Consider the following 17,732-nt stretch of genomic DNA (forward strand, 5'->3'; position numbering starts at 1 on the left):
TAGAACAAAGGATTCTTGTAGGAGCTTGCATTTCTCACCTGCTCGGGTGATGCTGACACTAACTTGCGGACCTTGCTTTGGGTTGCACTGGTACAAAGTAGTGCTTCACAAACTCTGAATGTGCATGGAGATCACACACTGATACAGCATAAATGCAGGTCCTGACTCAGAGGTCTGGTGTTCTCTTCCACAGGCCACTCTCCATGTACCAAGGATATAGCATAGTCCATTGGGGGTGGGGGAGAAAACTTCACTCGTCCCTCTGTTCACACGGCTGGATGCCCATTCAGCAGTTTGACAGGTAAAAGACAAAACCCTTGAGATTAGTCTCCTAACGCCTTTTTTTGGATGGAGAAACAAAAAAGAAGTGAATTAAATGACATCCTCCCAAAACCCAGTGGCTGTTTCCTCATGTCTGGGCATGGAAACTTTGTAGACTCCTATAGGTGTCTAAAGTACTGAAAGGCTATCCACGCAAACTGACTTTTTCCAAGCTCCATGTCCAGAATGCCAGATGCTCATTTCTCTCCTCCTAAGAGATTTCTTTAATTTGAATCAGCATGCTTTGCCTTGCAACAGGTGGAAGCCATTTTGAAAAAATAAAGAAAGAAAGAAGAAAACAGGGATTGCACCAGAGGAATCAGGCAATAAGGCCATGAGGTATGTTCAATCCTGCGTTCATGTAGATACAGCACCAAGGAGTGAGAACTGTAACATTTTAATTCAAGCATTATCAGCAATCTTAAACCTACAACCATGGATCCTGGATTGGGGGGGCGGGGAACATGCACACATGTATCCATGTACTAAGGAAGCCATTATTAATTCATTCACTTTCAGACATTTAGACATTCATCCATTTATTAAATATTAAGTATCTCCTCCATAGTAGACACTGTTCTAGGAGCTGAGGATTTAGGAGAGAACCCCCTGTGAAAAATATTCAAGCTATTCCATCTATTGGAAGTGTTTTGGGCACCAAGATGGGAGATGATTGGTTCTGTGTTCTACCTCTTTCTCTCTGAGGCAACATAAAGGAGTAAGAAATTTAGGGCAGTGTGTCCCTAACTATGGTGAGAGCCCAGCCCAGGCCTGTCCATCCCTCCTATGTGTTGTAGATTGATACTTTTATAAAATACAACAGAAATTGATTAATAAATAAATTTTTAAACCACAAAGATTTACAAAGCACAAATCCTTCTTTTTTGATTATTAGTTTCAATAGGCAATGTCAAATTCCTTTAAAAGGAGGGAGGGCGTCTAAACGCTTACTCTCAAATTCTGTACATCTCACAGCAGACTGGTAACAAATAGCTTGCAGACAGGCATACTCCTCAGGCTACATTTTGAGTAGAAGTCATTTAGACACTGGACTCCAGGGGTAGGTTGCCTGGGTTTGAATTATAGTTCCAGTACTTGCTAGCTATGTGACTGTGGGCAAGTTATTTAATTTCACTATTTCTCAGTTTCCTCCCTGTAATAGGAACGCCACCCTCATTAAGCTGTTGCCAATACATGTAAAACACAAATCAGCACATATAAAATAATCAGAATTGTGTCTGGCTCATATTAAATACTATTAAAAATGTTAGCTGCTATCATTACTACTACCTACTACTATGAATACAATTGATACTATAATTACTATCAATCCTATGCTATTGTTTTGGGCCAATACTCGCACAGTTGTTTCACCTATTAAGATGGTGTTTGTCATCTCCTCCTTCCAATGTACTTCCTTCCTTCCCTTCTATGAATTCTGTGTCTAGACAGTGAAATTATGGATTCAAAAACACGTTATCACCCATGGAAATGCCCCTTATAACAGATTGTCTCTACTGCCCGATGCCATTTCAGGGAGGTAAGGACAAAGCATTCTGGGGTTCTCTGCATCTGCACATCATCAAACAAATGAAAGCAGCACTGAGACAGTTGTCCTTCTACTCCCCCCTGGAGAATTCAGTTGTGCTGATGCTATGTGACACTGGGTGCTGCCTCAGGGCAAAGCTACAACCCTTTCTTCTCTGACCAAATGACAGTCCAGCAGAGGGAATGGTTTCAAAGGACATTTTTATACTTCAAGTAACTATTTAACCCACTTGCATCTTTTACACATATATGTATTTCTCTAAACTCCCTTCTTAGCAGTTGTTTTGGACCCTCAGCAAAAATTTTTGAGAATTATTTATTTTCTCTTCAGATTACTCACCTACAATTAGCCTAATAAAAATGTTAAGGTGATGAAAAGAAAGTGTTAGGGTGACATTAAAGAAACACTGAAACTTGACCATGAAAAATTATGTTTGAAAACAATTTATGATGATTATAAAGCCAGAGAATGTCTCAAGATGTGAAGGGAAAATAACCATCTCATTTATTTTTTTACATCTCATTATTCTGAGAATATTAAACAAATGTATTGATATGGTCTAAAATTTGCATTCTCAGAAAATAAAATTTTTATGAAGGAAGGGCAACAAAATAAATAAGAAAGCAGGTGTTTTTGGTTGTGACAACAAATTTGGAGATGAAAAAGTTGAAGGACCTTAGTTTAAAGATTTAGTCACATAGAATTCTATCTTGACTCAGATAAAGACAGAGCAGGTGAACTTGGAGTTCTCATCTAGCCTCAGAATGGAGTAATCAGTTTAAAAAACAAGCTGGTGATGAGGCTGGAAGAAATTTAATAAGACAGCAGTAGGCTGCCCCGAGATGTCATTTAGCTGGCAAGGTGTGGCCCTGACATGGCCCAGATTATAGTCAACTAGTTATGAGTTTTAATGTGTTTTGCTTCTCAAGCTGAAAATCATCATGTAAAATACACCAGCATCTTTAGTATGCAGATATGCTCTATAGTACACCGTTGCCTTTGTTTTCTTTGGAATTCACTAAGCATATTACACATATTCACTAAGCATATTAAAGTTGCTCTGTAATGCTAGCAGGGAGCATGACACAGCAGGGACATAAATACTGGAAGGTTTTCTGAATGAGAGGAAGTTAATTATATGGTCTGACAAAAGCTAGATACAAACAAGGTTTTGTCACTTTCTATTTCTCATCTTCCCACACCGACTCTGTGGTTATTTCAGACTCTCAAAACTTACCCACTGTGTCTACCCATCCATCCATCTATCCATTTGTTTAATAAATTATTTATCAAACTACCTTTTTGCTACCTGGTACTGCACTATGCTTTTGCAACTTACATTCTACTGGGAAAAGACAGAAAGCTAGAGAATTGATGAACTAATAAGTATGGTAATTGTGTTTAAGATGAAAATAGAACTAAAGAGTTAAAATAGTGACTAACTGGAGAGATTCCTTTGGGATCTTGAGAAAAAAGAGAATTCCATGCAGATGATTCAGATGAGGAAACATTAACAAAGAGGTGGAATTACAGAGGTATGGACAGTACTGAAAGAAGCAACAAGGGATGGGGAGGTGCCCAGGGACTAGTCATAGCAGAAAGCTGTCATCAAAGGGCAAGGGGCAGAAATGACATTACCAGAATCCAGTAGGAGCTGGGGCTAGGGAGCAGGTCTCACCTGGCAGGACTTCTGGCTCTAGAGGGATGCACCCAGAGCCAGGCCAACAATCCAAAGTGGAGAGGAAGGAGATAAGAAACAGCCCTAATCTCTCTTCTCTCACCTCTTCTAATTTGCTTCTAAGGCTTCCCATTGGCAGAACCAGATAGTAAATCACCTGGAAAGGGAGCTTTGATGATACAGTCCAGGGACTTCAGCTTCAGTGTTGGGACTAGACTGGGGGTTGGAGGGAGGGAAGAGTGTAGAACAATCAGAGAAGGGGATGTACTTAGGTAGGACAATCAGGAAAAGCTGCCCTGTGGAGGTGACATCTCAACAGGAACTCTGAGATAAAGTCCCAGCCATGCAAAGAGCCCGTGGAAGGGTAATTCATGGGAGGGACAAGTAAACCCATGGCTTGGCCATTCTCGCTTCCTTGCATCCCATACTCTATAGATCCTGCACAGGGAACAGATCTCACACAGGCCCAGACGATCCAAATGAATGCTTTCCCAGGTATGATGCTCTTATTATGCAAGCTCTGGGAGAAGCCTCTATTCTGGTCTCTCAATACCACAGAAGAGTATGCTCCTAAAAAAATATGCTCATGGATGCCTGGGTGGCACAGCAGTTGAGTGTCTGCCTTTAGCTCAGAGTGTGATCCCAGGTTCCTGGGATTGAGTCCCACATCAGGCTTCCCGCAGGGAGCCTGCTCTTCCCTCTGCCTGTGTCTCTACCTCTCTCTGTGTGTCTCTCATGAATAAATAAATCTTAAAAAAAAAAATAGAATGCTCATAACTAGAACACTTGCCTAAGAAAGTAGTCTAGCATTGGTATTAACTCTAATGCACAAAGAAGGAAAAACCAAGGAACACACATAAAAAGGCAGTAAGTGCAAGCCACTAAAGTAACTATAACTCCTTTCGGTTTACATAAGTTTTCTTCGAAGAGCTCAGGTCTTCCACACTTGAGATATCCTTATCTTGTGCAACTTATATAAAAATATGCTATTGTACCCATCATTTTCTCAAATGAAGAAATACTATAAAGATACAAAAACAGTGTAATAATAGTTAATGTACATATGTGTAATAATAGTTAATGTACATATATAATTTAAATTCATGCTAATGTTCCTTTGGTTTTATACTTACATCTAAGACATTGGCTAAAATGGATATAAAATAAATTTACCTCAAGCCTATAAATCCAAATAACTACTAACAAATTACTTAATTTCTGTTGCCTAGAAACCATTTCCTTATACAGTCAAAGTAAAATCTTTAATATTAACAAGACCTTGAATTAAATGATCTGACTTTTAAAGGCCAGTTTGCTGGTGGGTTCAAATTTGCTCACAGCTAGCGTACTTCTTTATGGTAAGTCTGCCGTAAAATGGCACAAGGGTTTCCTTGTTGGTAGTTGAGGTTTGGCACAGTAATCTTCTTCCCTGAAGTCCTTCCTACTCCTGGTACATACACCAGGGGAAAAGGAACTCCTTTCAGGACGAGTTCCAGGCAAATAACGAGGAGGTGCCTGCATGTTAATAGACTCACCATCTTCCCTATGCAAAGCCAATCACCTTTCCTTAAAGATCTGAAGGAATTTCCATTATCTCTACATTAGTTCTAAATTTCCCTAGTGCCGGTTTAATTTATTTTCTCTTGTTTTGTCTCTGGTGAATATAGAAACAGATGGTAATTTTTCTTCTCTTCTTTTTCTAATTTGTGCTTCTTGCCAAGTCCATGAAAACTGCTGATAAAAATAATACAAAGTATATTATTACCTGCAGAAGAGGCCGCTGCACCCCCATCACCTTCATGGTGTCTGCATTAGCTAGGATCTTCAAGGGGTCAGATGTTTTGGTGACTCCTTCAATCTCCTTGTTGATTTCTGCCAAGACTTGATTGAGGAAGATGTTCTTGATGTACACAGTGAGAAAGTCTCGAAGAGGGCACTGTTTGGCTGGGCCAAGTCCCAGGGCATGCTCAATCTCCTGGATAAATCTGGAGGACAGCAGAAGAAAATGGTTGTCAAATACACCAGAAAAATAGTCCTGAAAATATCACAAAACACATATGGGTATTTCTAGGCTTTGGCCTCTTGTTCTATGAAGAGGTGAGGGGAAATTCGCAGCATTCTTAACAAGAACAGGTCATCACTTTATCATTTGTCTACTATTTGCTTTAATTTTTCTAAGTTATTTCACTAAATGAATAAAAATAGGACAAAATAGAAAATACCACTTCTACACTAAGGGGAAAAAAGGGAGACATCAAAAGATATTTGTATTAATTCAAGAAGGAAATAAGAATATAAGAAACAAAGGAAGGTATGATGAACAGAAAACAAATTATAATGCAAATTTAAAAGCACACCCACAAATACTGCATATTTCACTGAGGCCTTAATAATTGTAGTCAGAAATGTTTTTAAAAAAGGTAGATTTGCATTTCCCTGATGATTAGTGATGTCAAGTTATCTTTTCACATGGCTGTTGGTCATCTGTATGTTTTTGTAATGTTTATTCAGGTCCTCTGCCCATTTGATACGATTGTTTTTTTGGTGCTGGGTTGTTTAAGTTCTTTATATACTTTGGATACTGTCCCTGTATTGGATATGTCATTTGCAAACACCTTCTCCCATTCAGTAGGTTGTTTGTTGTTGTTTTCCTAATAGTTTCCTTTGTTCTGCAGAAGCTTCTTATTTTGATATACTCCCAATAGTTTATTTTTGCTTTTGTTCCCTTGCCGCAGGAAGCATATCTAGAAAAATGTTGCTACAGCTGATGTCAAAGAAATTACTGCCTGTGCTTTCTTTTAGGATTTTATGGTTTCAGGTCTCCTGTTTAGGTCTTTAATTCATTTTGAGTTTATTTTTGTGTATGGTGTTAGAAAATAGGCCAGTTTCATTCTTTTACATGAAACCACAATGAGATATCACCTCACACCTGTTAGAATGACTAAAATTAAGAAAAAAAGAAACAAATGTTGTCAAGGATGTGAGGAAAAATGAACACTTGTGCACTAGTGGTGGGAATGTAAATTGTACAGCTACTCTGGACAACAGTGTGCACTTTCCTCACAAAATTCAAAATAGAAATACCATATAATCAATCACCCCCCTCCCCCCTGGTATTTACCCAAGGAAAATGAAAACACTAACTCAGAAAGATATATGCACCCCTATGTTTACTGCAGCATTCTTATAATAGTCAAGACATGGAAGCAACCTAAGTGTCCATCAATAGATGAAAGGGTAAAGAAAATGTGGCACATAGATACAATGGAATTTCTATAACAGATTTTATTTACTTCTTGAAGACAGAGGCAGAATGAGCAGAGGGGGATAAGCAGAGGGAGAGGAAGAAGAAGGCTTCCTGCTGAGCAGGCTCGATCCCAGGACCCCAGGATCATGACCTGAGCTGAAGGCAGATGCTTAACTGACTGAACCACCCAGGTGCCCCTATATATACAATGGAGTATTACATAGCCATTATAGATGAATGAGATCGTGCCATAGGAGGCAACATGCATGGACCTAGAAAGTGAAATAAGTCAGACTGAGAAAGACAAATACCATATGATCCACTCATAAATGTAATCTAAAAAATATGAATGAATAAACAGCAGAATCAGAACTATAAATACAGAGGACAGACTGATGGTTGCTGCGAGGGGGACATTTGGGGGAGTAAGTAAGTGAAGGGGAGAGGCAAATACAGGCTTCCAGTGATGGAATGAGCAAGTCACATAAGGAATACAGTCAGTGATAGTGTAATAATGATGTAATGGAACAGGTGGCAGCTACACTTGTGGTGAGTGCCGTTATAATGTATAAACTTGTCAAATCACTAAGTTGTACACCTGAACCTAATGTAACATCATGTGTTGACTATATTCAAAATAAAAAGAAAAAGGGCAGGGGGAGAGAGAGAATAAATGATACTCTTTTAATTCATGATGACTGTACGTGGGGAGGGAAGGAATGGAAAGAGGAAGGGAGGTAGGGACAAAGGAGAACTTCAACCTTATTTGTCATGATCTGTTTCCTTTACTGAGAACACTTAAAGCATAGACAGCAGAATGTGAGTAACTTTCCACGCTCACAGGTGAGTATGTACATATTTGTTACGTTATTCTATGCACTTTTTTTTATTCTGGAAGTTCCTGCTTTGCATGGTTTGGATATGCACAAATTTAAGTCCCCCCAAAACAAGATTTAAGTTCCAGTTACTTGTATACTAACTGTGTCTAATGGCGTAAAATGAAAACTCTGCTGCTACCTCCTCAATCCAGAAATCCCTATGTAAATAACTGATGTTCACCATGCTCAATGGATCAATCATGTCACTTCTTTCCAAGTCTCTCAGTGGTTGATAATGGCCTATTTGTTATTCAGGTCATGTTCAGGCAGCAAAGTGTGTAGTTGTGTTGTCTTCTTGTCTCCTAGTGAAAAACCCATGAGGCATTTTATAAAAATGGATAATTAAAAGAGGGAATTGGCCAAAAAAAGGATAGAACTACAGCAAAAACAAACAGTGACAATACTCGGGGTGAAATTGAATGGAATGTAAGTGGATTTACAGAAGAAACAGCTGGGAATGTTGACACTGCCCCTGTTTCAGGGGCAAACACAACCTGAGGGAAGGTGAACTTATTCACCTCACCAAGCAAAGTCTTTGTGATGAAAGGGATGAAGGCATTGCAGAGGAAGTGAGGTGGCCCAAACTGCACACGTCTTGAAGATATTTCATGAAACTGAAAAGCAAAGAATAAAGTGCTGGCAGATTCAGACTTAACCCAAGTAAGACATTCCACCAACACCTAGAAAAGATGCTCAGTGTGTCATAAAGTACACAATGAAAAGAAGGCGCAAGCACTGTTCAAACTACTTTAAGACTTTAACAAAACATTTCTTAATGTTTCTAATGTCAGAGAGTGCTAAACATGTATTGGTTTTCTTATTTTTTTCTTTTTTGGATACATTTATAACTGACAGCAAGGGAGTTTTTCATGTTTTGGCAAAAACTTGCTCAAGTCGAGAAACAACTGTGATTTTCCCCATTAATTAAGATTGCTTTGCATGGTGATTTTTTACAGCTCCACAATGCTATGCAAACAAGGACTGTGTTATATTTTAGATTTTCTTCGAAAAAAATGTAGAAGGGAAATCAAATCAAATCGAATCAAGTAAAGACAAAAACTGAATGATTAACTGGAAAGATATATTTGCAACTTCTATCACAGATGAGTTAGAAAAAAAACCAAACAATTTAGTAGAAAAAATGATCAAAGGACATGAAAAGAAAATCTACAGTAAAAGGAAAACAATGGCCATTAAGCATGAGAAAAAAAATCTTAATTTTGTTCATAATGAACACAATGAAAAGTAAACTACACTGAGATGCCTTTTTTTTTTTTTACATTCATGCATTGACCAAATTCCAAAAGTCTGAAAACATACTCTTTTGGCATAAGTGTGGGAAGAGGCATTCTCATGCATTTTTGATGGGAATGAAAAGCAGTACAACTCTTCTGAAGGGCAAGTTGGCATCATCATTCAAAATTACAAATGCATTTTCTTTTGACCCAGAAATCCCACTTGTGGGAAATACTTCTGACAGCTATAAGTAAATATGATTACATAGAGCAGTGCAGCATTGTTTTCACAGCAAAAGACAAAACAACTAAAAAAAATTCATCATTTACGGATGAATCAAATAAACAAATAAACGTGTATCTACACATTCGAATACTGTGCATAACCTCAACCCCACAATGTGGACGCTCTCAATACACTAACGTGTAAGGATCTCCAAGATAAATTGTTCAGTGAGAAATGCAAGCTGCAGATCAATATTTAGTAGTACTCATTACACTGACCTTTCTGTAAAAATTATATATCCTCATTTGTTTGTTTTCTTATAAAGACACCGTAGGAAGACTCACAAAATAACTAACCAAAGGAAGTACCTGTAGGAGGAAGGGATGGAGTGGGGTCTGGAAGTGAAGCGGAAATCAGACTCTTCCATTATAACTTTTAATAATCATTTGACTTTTTTAAAAGATCATATTGGCCTTATTTAAGAATTTATGAATCAGCATCCTAGCTAGCAAACAGAAAAGAGATCTTGTAACCATTGAATTTTTAAAGACTGAATGTATCAGCTACTCAAAATTAAATTAGAAAATATTAAAAAATTACCTACACATACGAAAGAATGTGTTTCATAAAATGCTTTTTAATTGGACCACATTTAAAGTTTGGTGCATAATGTTCTTTAAGTGTAGCTGTTTGACCTAATAAAGAGTTTCCTTTACTCAATAAATAAATATGATGGTTAATCTTGCGTATTACCAGCTTAACATTCCATTAACCTTTGGGTCTAGGGGGGTATGTGTGTATGCGTGTGTGCACGCGTGCACATGGCAGGGTAGAAGGAAGGGAGGGCTTATACATATAGGATTATCACAATGATAAAGTAAGCCAAAGAATGTAGGAAAGAAAACAGACAGTGAAAAGCCACGAGAAACACTAATGAGGCTTCTTTTTTTTTTTTAAGATTTATTTATTTATTTATGATAGAGAGAGAGAGAGAAAGAGAGAGAGAGAGAGAGAGAGAGGCAGAGACACAGGCAGAGGGAGAAGCAGGCTCCATGCAGGAAGCCTGATGCGGGACTCAATCCCGGGACTCCAGGATCACGCCCTGGGCTGAAGGCAGGTGCTCAACCGCTGAGCCACCCAGGCCTCCCGAAAACCACTGTTTTTAATTTGCTTATGAGTAACCACGCCAAAGACCTTTTCATTTCATAATTTTCTAATATTATGGGACTCAATCATCAGAATCCCTCCTTATGCTTTTCAATGGGACTTAGAAAAAAGAGTCTTCTGAGAAATACTTCCTACATTTTCAAAACCTTTATCATTTGTTAGAAACAAATTCTTACCAGTTAACCTGCTCCTAAACAGTGGCAGAAGGCTCTAAATTACCCACATTTTCTTCTTTCCTAGTTCTTTATTTGCCTTTGGGGTCCTCCAAATATGAAACAGCTCTGAGCAGCACTGATGGAGGGGCAGGGCTCCCATTGCTTTCAGCCGAATGATTTCTTTCCAACATGAATCTCTAAATCCCTACAGCAGGCACATCAGTCTAGAAGGACACATCCAGGTTGATGCTGTCATCTCTTCCTCAAGGGGACCCATTCAACATGTGTCCAAATCAGCTTCCAGGGTGGTACGGGCCCTCACCGTGCAGAAAGCATGAAACGTGTACAAGAGAATGAAAAAAGAAAAAACGCAGCTGTCTGATCAGTCCGTTTTTACTCTCATCAAACAGAGGAAGCAAATACATGAAATGGGCAAACTGCCCTTTCCTGGGCAGGAAGGACACAGGAGAGAAAGTCTCCTATGCAGCCAGAAGGGAAAGGAGACTCAGGGTCGCTGGCAAGAGGAGGGAACCAGAGGGGCCCCAACAGAACACTGAGAACAGGTTTCCCTGAGGCTGAATCCCCAACATACACTGCAGGGAACGTTATTTAACCTCTCTGGATCAAAGAAAATTGTTCTGCTGATTCAAGGAGGAACGTGAAAGTTAAGCACCCAGTATAGAAGGTAGCGCCTAGTAACTGATGGTTAACTGGTCACTACTATTTTTGTGGCTACCATCAGTACATGGACCCTGATAAGATGGGCACAAGGAGGCAAGAGCAATATATTTTCTAATTATTTTTTAACCTTGCCCCTTCACCTTCCCATGCCTGCCCATAATTGGCAATTTGGACCACAAAATAAATACTTTGACTATTTTAGGAACAGACTGATGTGGGAATGACCAAAGCCCCATGTGGCCAGAGGTCAAGTATAAATTGTTCCTCCTGTATCCTCAGAGCCTAGTGGTACTTACTCTATGGCTAGCACATAATAGGCTCTCAGAAGAAATTTGGTGAAGAGAGTACTGAATACAACAAGCATTTCCTTTAACTTCAACCTGGAGTTCCTGAAACGAAGGTGCAACCTCTGTGACAATGACTTCCTCCCAAGAATCTGGACTAGAAGTCCAAATAAAATATTAAAACAAGGAAGAAAAGTCTCCACCCCCCAGGTGTTAACAGTTGCCTCTTACTGAAGGAAGGTTCTCAAGTTCTTCACCACATTCCCAGCATTGTTTCTTTTACTTTCTACAATACAGTTATTGACACAACTTTACATTCTGCTCTTTTGCAGAGTATTATAAACTCATTCCATCACACTAATGAATACAACATTATTAAACCAAACATCTATTAGGGAATGTGAATGTGAACCCTCTGGTTTTATTATAGATAATCCTACAGTGAACATCTTCATTCTGCTTTTTTTTTTTTTTAAAGATTTTATTTATTTTATCATGAGAGACACACAGAGAGAGAGGCAGGAGACACAGGCAGAGAGAGAAGCAGGCTCCATGCAGGAAGCTCCACGTGGGACTCGATCCTTGGACTCCAGGATCACGCCCTGGGCTGAAGGCAGGCGCTAAAGCACTGAGCTACCCAGGGATCCCCATTTTAGTTTTGTTGAATTACCACCACAAGTTATTGGGAGAAGCTCCTTATCATTTTTCATGGGCAACTCGACATTTTATTTTCCCCCAGATTCTCCACAATGTATTGCATGGCTCCTTTTACCTAGTAAGTACTTTAAAATTGGTCTGTTGAATGGGAGACAGGAGAGAGAGTCAAGGGTGTAGAGGCAAATCATCAAAAAGCTCAGTTTTTCCAACAATGCTCCTAATCAGTTCTATGGAAGTAAAAAAGCACTGAATTGTTAACAGCAAAAAGAATCTCATTAGGAAAGAAAACACTTCACTTCAAAGTTAAGATGGAACACAGATGGAACCCTGTCAAAAGGGTATTATCTAATCTGGTGAAGTGCTTTCACACTAGGGACTCCCATCCTGTAAATGATGAGAAGGCAAACACAAAGCCCAGGTACATCTATGTACATGGAAAGGAGGAGAAGGAGACTAAAAAAAAGGTAGCTACAGAATGCCACATGCAGAGCATCTAGTAATAGGATTTTGAGGAACCTTATTCAGATCAGCCTCCTAAACCGAAGGCTGTAAAGTAGGATAAATCAAAAAACAAATGCAAGTAGGCAACAGATTCTAATGGCACTTGAATGTCTTTAAGTACGGATCTCATTTCCAAAATTCTAATATTGCCACTTGTAAATATTTAAACAAAGTTTCAAAACACTGTCAACTAGGGGGCCTCCTGAAATATGGCCATAGGCAGTACCTATATTTTAAACTTGCTCTTTCTTATAGCAACTGTGTGCATACATGAGCACATACTACCTATACATGAAGTAGTATTCTCAAAATTTTTATCTTGGTTTGATTTCTGTCCAGGGAAATCATAAACTAATTAAAATCTCACTCAAGCTTCCCAAGCTCCATGGTTGATCCAGCCTCCCTGCCACAAATTGTTTCATTGCAAAGCTCCATTTCTTCCATTTTATCTCAGCCCGGAATTATGGCTGCTACCAGCTGGAAATACTGTTGAATATGGAAGGCCTATATTATATCTTAGAAGTTGCAATGGGAGTAATGATATTTATTCATTTGAATAAAAGTAGTTACTCAGAGTAAATATGTATTCCTAACATTCATGCTCTAATGAGTTTTTAAAGTTTTACGGCCAATATTATTAGCAATGGGACAAGCTGATATGTACCTCCTAATAAGATAGAGAATGGTACAGCATCACTTCTCTGATATTGTCAAAAACGTATAACTTAAACACAGTCATGAGGAAACATCATTTTTCCATAAAACCAAAACACAAAATCAGACATACAGATTTCAGAAAATTCATATTTGCCTGGCTTTTGGGGCACAAGAAATTCAGTCATGTTTCTCCCATGAACAGTATGTCAGCTTATTGCTAATCACAATATAATGTATACATTTATATATAAATAAATATAATACATAATACATTTATATATAATGTATACAGTTAATGTATACATTTGTGTATAATCTATATCATACAATATATTAATTCTTTTCACTTTGATATATGATCACATATGGTTTTGGTATTTTAGGCTGCATAATGCACATAAAATATTCGTCTGAAAGGCTGAAGATTTTTCTCATGATCCCATGTATTGGAACCAGCAGAAATGTGTAGAGGGATTTATCCCTCTGACCATCTCAATCTCTCCGCATTATCATAATGTTCTACTAATGTACCTTCCAATATAAACGCTCTGCAGAGATGTACCATGCTTACCTTCACCAAGAAGCTCTGAATCTCTTTCACTACAAAATAGCTTTAAAGCCATTTAAAAAAAATCTGAACCATCTTCTTCATTTTAGTCCAAAGTTTCTATGTGAAAAGTTGCATGATATTTACAGGCCTGAAGAAGGTCTGCTTAGGTGATCAAGCATACTTAACCATGCTCACCGTGTGGTACTCTACTGTCACATTTAATATTTGCACATTTAATAATACCACATGACACAGATATTTATAAATGTGTACATTAAAAACTTAGCAATCAATAGTGATGCACGGTTCATGAGAGAGACATGGAATGAGATGCTTGTGCTTTTAAAAGCCAGGATTCTGAATCTGAATTTCTGAAATCTGTACCTTTGATTTTGTGCTTTGGTTTTCCAGCACAAATGCAAACAATAGCAGTAACAACAACCCTATAGCATGGATAACACAGGCATTTGAAAGACAACATAAAATTATGGTCCCCCCCCCCAATCTACAAAATAGAAATAATCTTCAGACACACAGAGAACGGAACATTGAACACAAATGCAGAACTTCCCTGCAGAAATATGGGCCCATGGAAAATGATGCCAAGGAGTAGTGATAACAGAGTCCTGCGTGCTGATGACACTTCTCCACACTGGCTTCTAAGAGAAATAGTAGATTTTTATGAGAGCACAGTATACTCAAAATCCCTGCCATGCTTGATTTGTATGCAAGATAGCAATCAATAACCCATAATAAAATCCATTCCTAGGCATGAGCCTATCCTTGTACAAAGAACTGTAACCAGTTAGGGATCCCTGGATGGCTCAGTGGTTTAGTGCCTGCCTTCGGCATGGTCCTGGAGTCCTGGGATCGAGTCCCACGTCAGGCTCCCTGCGTGGAGCCTGCTTCTCCCTCTGCCTGTGTCTCTGCATCTCTCTCTGTGTCTCTCATGAATAAGTAAATAAACCCTTTAAAAAAAAAAAAAACTGTAACCAGTTAGATGGAGTACTAAGGTAAATGGGCCTTCAGAATCAAACCCGAGTTGAAGCCACGCAAAAGGCCAGAAACTGCTCAGTAGGCACAGAGTCGGCCTGGCAAGCATGGCTCCTTTAAGACAGATTCCTCTAGGCATTCACTTATTCTCAGATGTGACATTTAAGGCATAGAGCAAACTAAAACAACTTGAGGAAAAGAAAGAAAGAGAGAGAGAAAGAAAAAGGAAGAAAGAATGAAAGAAAGAAAAAGGAAAGAAAGAAAGAAAGAAAGAAGAAAGAAAGAAAGAAAGAAAGAAAGAAAGAAAGAAAGAAAGAAAAGAGAAAGAAAGGGGAAGAAAGGGAGAAAGCAAAAAGCAAGCTCACAGGAATTGATTGGAGATACAGTCAACTTACTTGGATTATCTGACTCAAAAAAAGATCATTTAGAAATGATTTACAAGGGACTCACTCAGAAATAGCAGCAACAGACATATTTCAGACCATAAATCAGTGGAACATGAAAACTGAAGAAAAATCCATAAAGGTTAATGCACTTTGGAGTGCATTTGCCTCTTAATTCATAGGAGTAAGTCATCGGCACATCGGGAAGAGGCTCCCCCAACACTGTGTAATTGTTCATGCTGAGTGTAACTACTATCTGTGCCTTTTGTATATAAAGATTTTCTGGGTAAAAGTGCAAAATAAGCTCATCATTGCTGAGCCCAATCATGTCCTCAGCCCATACCCCTAGGAGACAATTTGCTGAACTAATGAAATAAAAAGGGATTTGGGTGCTCTTATTTGTAATGAGTAAAATTCATGCCTAGCACTAGAGGGAAAAAAAGAGGTAAAAATCATTAAGTAAAGGGAGAAAAGAATATTATCTACAAAATTTGAACTCTGCAAGCTTGTAAACAAATATAACTTAAAAAAAAATCTTACCACGAGTATACTGCAAGTGATTTGTACCTGCATTTAAGTGTTCCCTCCAGACTGAAAAGCACTTTAGGTAAAATGAAGTAAGCTTCTTTAAAATGACAGCTGTTTAAATTTTTTAAGCATATAATTTGAAAATTGAAGCAATCCAAACTCTAACCCTTAATATCAAGCAATCTTCTTTTTTAATGAAAAAAAAAAGGCAAATAAATAAATAAGGGCCACTGATTTAAAACTCCAAGGCAAAATGATAACCCTGCTTTTCCAATAGACCTGGAATTCTTTTTTTTTTTTAATTCCTTCCACTTATTTATAGTTAAGAAACCTCTCTCTCTCTCTCTCTCTCTCTCTCTCTTTTTATTTTTTACAAAAGATAAGGCTGTTTGAAAAATTTTCAAGAAAAATAGCAACTTATTACAAAATGTCTACCATGTCATCTGGGAGCTTACATTGTAATGTTTAAACATTTTATATTTTAGGGGTTCTGCGTCAGTTTGGCCTTAGATATTCTAATGCAAGATACAGGGAGCTGGCCAATCTTCTACCTGTTGCTGTCAGGAGCAGCTCTATTAAGAATTGCTTACATCTGGGCAGCCCGGGTGGCTCAGCCCAGGGTGTGATCCTGAAGACCCGGGATCGAGTCCCACATCAGGTTCCCTGCATGGAGCCTGCTTCTCCCTCTGTGTCTCTGCCTCTCTCTCTCTGTGTCTCTCATGAATAAATAAATAAATTTTTTAAAAAATTCAGCTCTTACCATGTCCTGATTGAAGAGCTTTATATGGATTCTTTTATGTAATTCTCACAATAACTCGATGAGGTCTGCACTATTGCTGTCTGCATTTTATGTACAATGAAACCGAGCAAGTGAAAAAATATTATTAGTTGATAGTTACATTGTGCTTATAATATGCCCAAAATGTTTGAAGCAACCACCCCATGCTTTGCTTCACTTTTTCCTTAAAACACACCAAAGAATACTTTTATAAATGCTATTTGGAAGAAGAAATGAAGGCATAGAAAGATTAAGTACCTTTCCAAGGTACTTACAGCTACTAAGCAATGGAGCAAAGATTTGAACTTGGGTGGTTTGGCTAGACTTCACCACCACTCTAGACAGTGGACTCTTCTAACAGTGCTGCCTCCCAAATGTTCACCCTTAGGGGTAGGACTCGGAAGGGGGCTGGTAGGAGGAGGACAATCAACATTAGTCCATGTGAAAAGCCCTAGAGTTTGCTGACACAGTGGAAGCTTGCATGGAATGAGAGAACTTTCACATTGCTAAATACAAATATCTGGATATACATACCGGAGACTGCATTATTTCTCTCAGGATACAGTAAGTTTTATTTCCAGCCCTGACTTCTTCCCCTAAGACCCTGATCTGTATTTGTAATCTGTTAGCTATTTCAACTGGATGTCCTTTTGACAATTCAAATTATCTCAAAAATGGAAGTCTTCATAGCTGCCCTCCCACTATTATTACTTCATTTCTCTCCCTCTACGTTCTCTATTTTTGTACCATCCTTGTTCCAGTTACCAGGGCTCAAACACAATCATTTTTCACTTCTTCCTCTCTTATCTTCAGCCTTGCTGCTCATGAAAGTAGCTTCCAGACTTAGAGGCATTCTCTTCATGCGTCCTCTTAGTTCATGCATTTATTCATGGGTTCATTTCTTCATTCATTTAAGCAAGCACTTGTGGAGTGCCTACCTTATGCCATGTACTGGTCCAGGTTCTGGAGCATCCATGGTGAGAGAATCATGCCCCAGGGACTATCACTGACAGCTATGATAGGAATGGCGCCACTTCAACTCGCTTCGTGCCAGTGCCTGGACGGACATTCCCGTTTCCATTTGTTAACATCCAGCACCATAATCCAGGCTTTTATTAAATCAGATGACGTAGGGGTGCCTGAGTGACTCAGTGGTTGGGCATCTGCCTTTGGCTCAGGGTATGATCCTGGGGTCCTGGGGTTGAGTCCTGTATTGGGCTCCCTGTGAGGAGCCTGCTTCTATCTCTGCCTATGTCTCTGCCTC

The 17,732-nt window shown here is 38.7% G+C and overlaps 1 protein-coding gene across 4 annotated transcripts in view; it reads right to left on the reverse strand.

Moving 5' to 3' along the window:
• The window catches only part of EXOC4 (exocyst complex component 4), a 746,744-nt gene that overhangs the window by 215,227 nt on the left and 513,785 nt on the right, over positions 1-17,732 (reverse strand). For 3 of the 4 annotated variants that reach the window (XM_025471693.3, XM_025471694.3, XM_025471695.3), the window contains exon 11: positions 5,314-5,533. In XM_025471693.3, the coding sequence (XP_025327478.1) occupies positions 5,314-5,533 (220 nt within the window). Of the gene's footprint in view, positions 1-5,313; positions 5,534-13,588; positions 14,446-17,732 lie in introns of those variants that run through there. The other variant, XM_025471696.3, reaches the window with a different exon arrangement.

Source organism: Canis lupus, chromosome 14, assembly GCF_003254725.2.
Source record: "Canis lupus dingo isolate Sandy chromosome 14, ASM325472v2, whole genome shotgun sequence".
In the NCBI taxonomy this organism is placed as follows: Eukaryota; Metazoa; Chordata; class Mammalia; order Carnivora; family Canidae; genus Canis; species Canis lupus.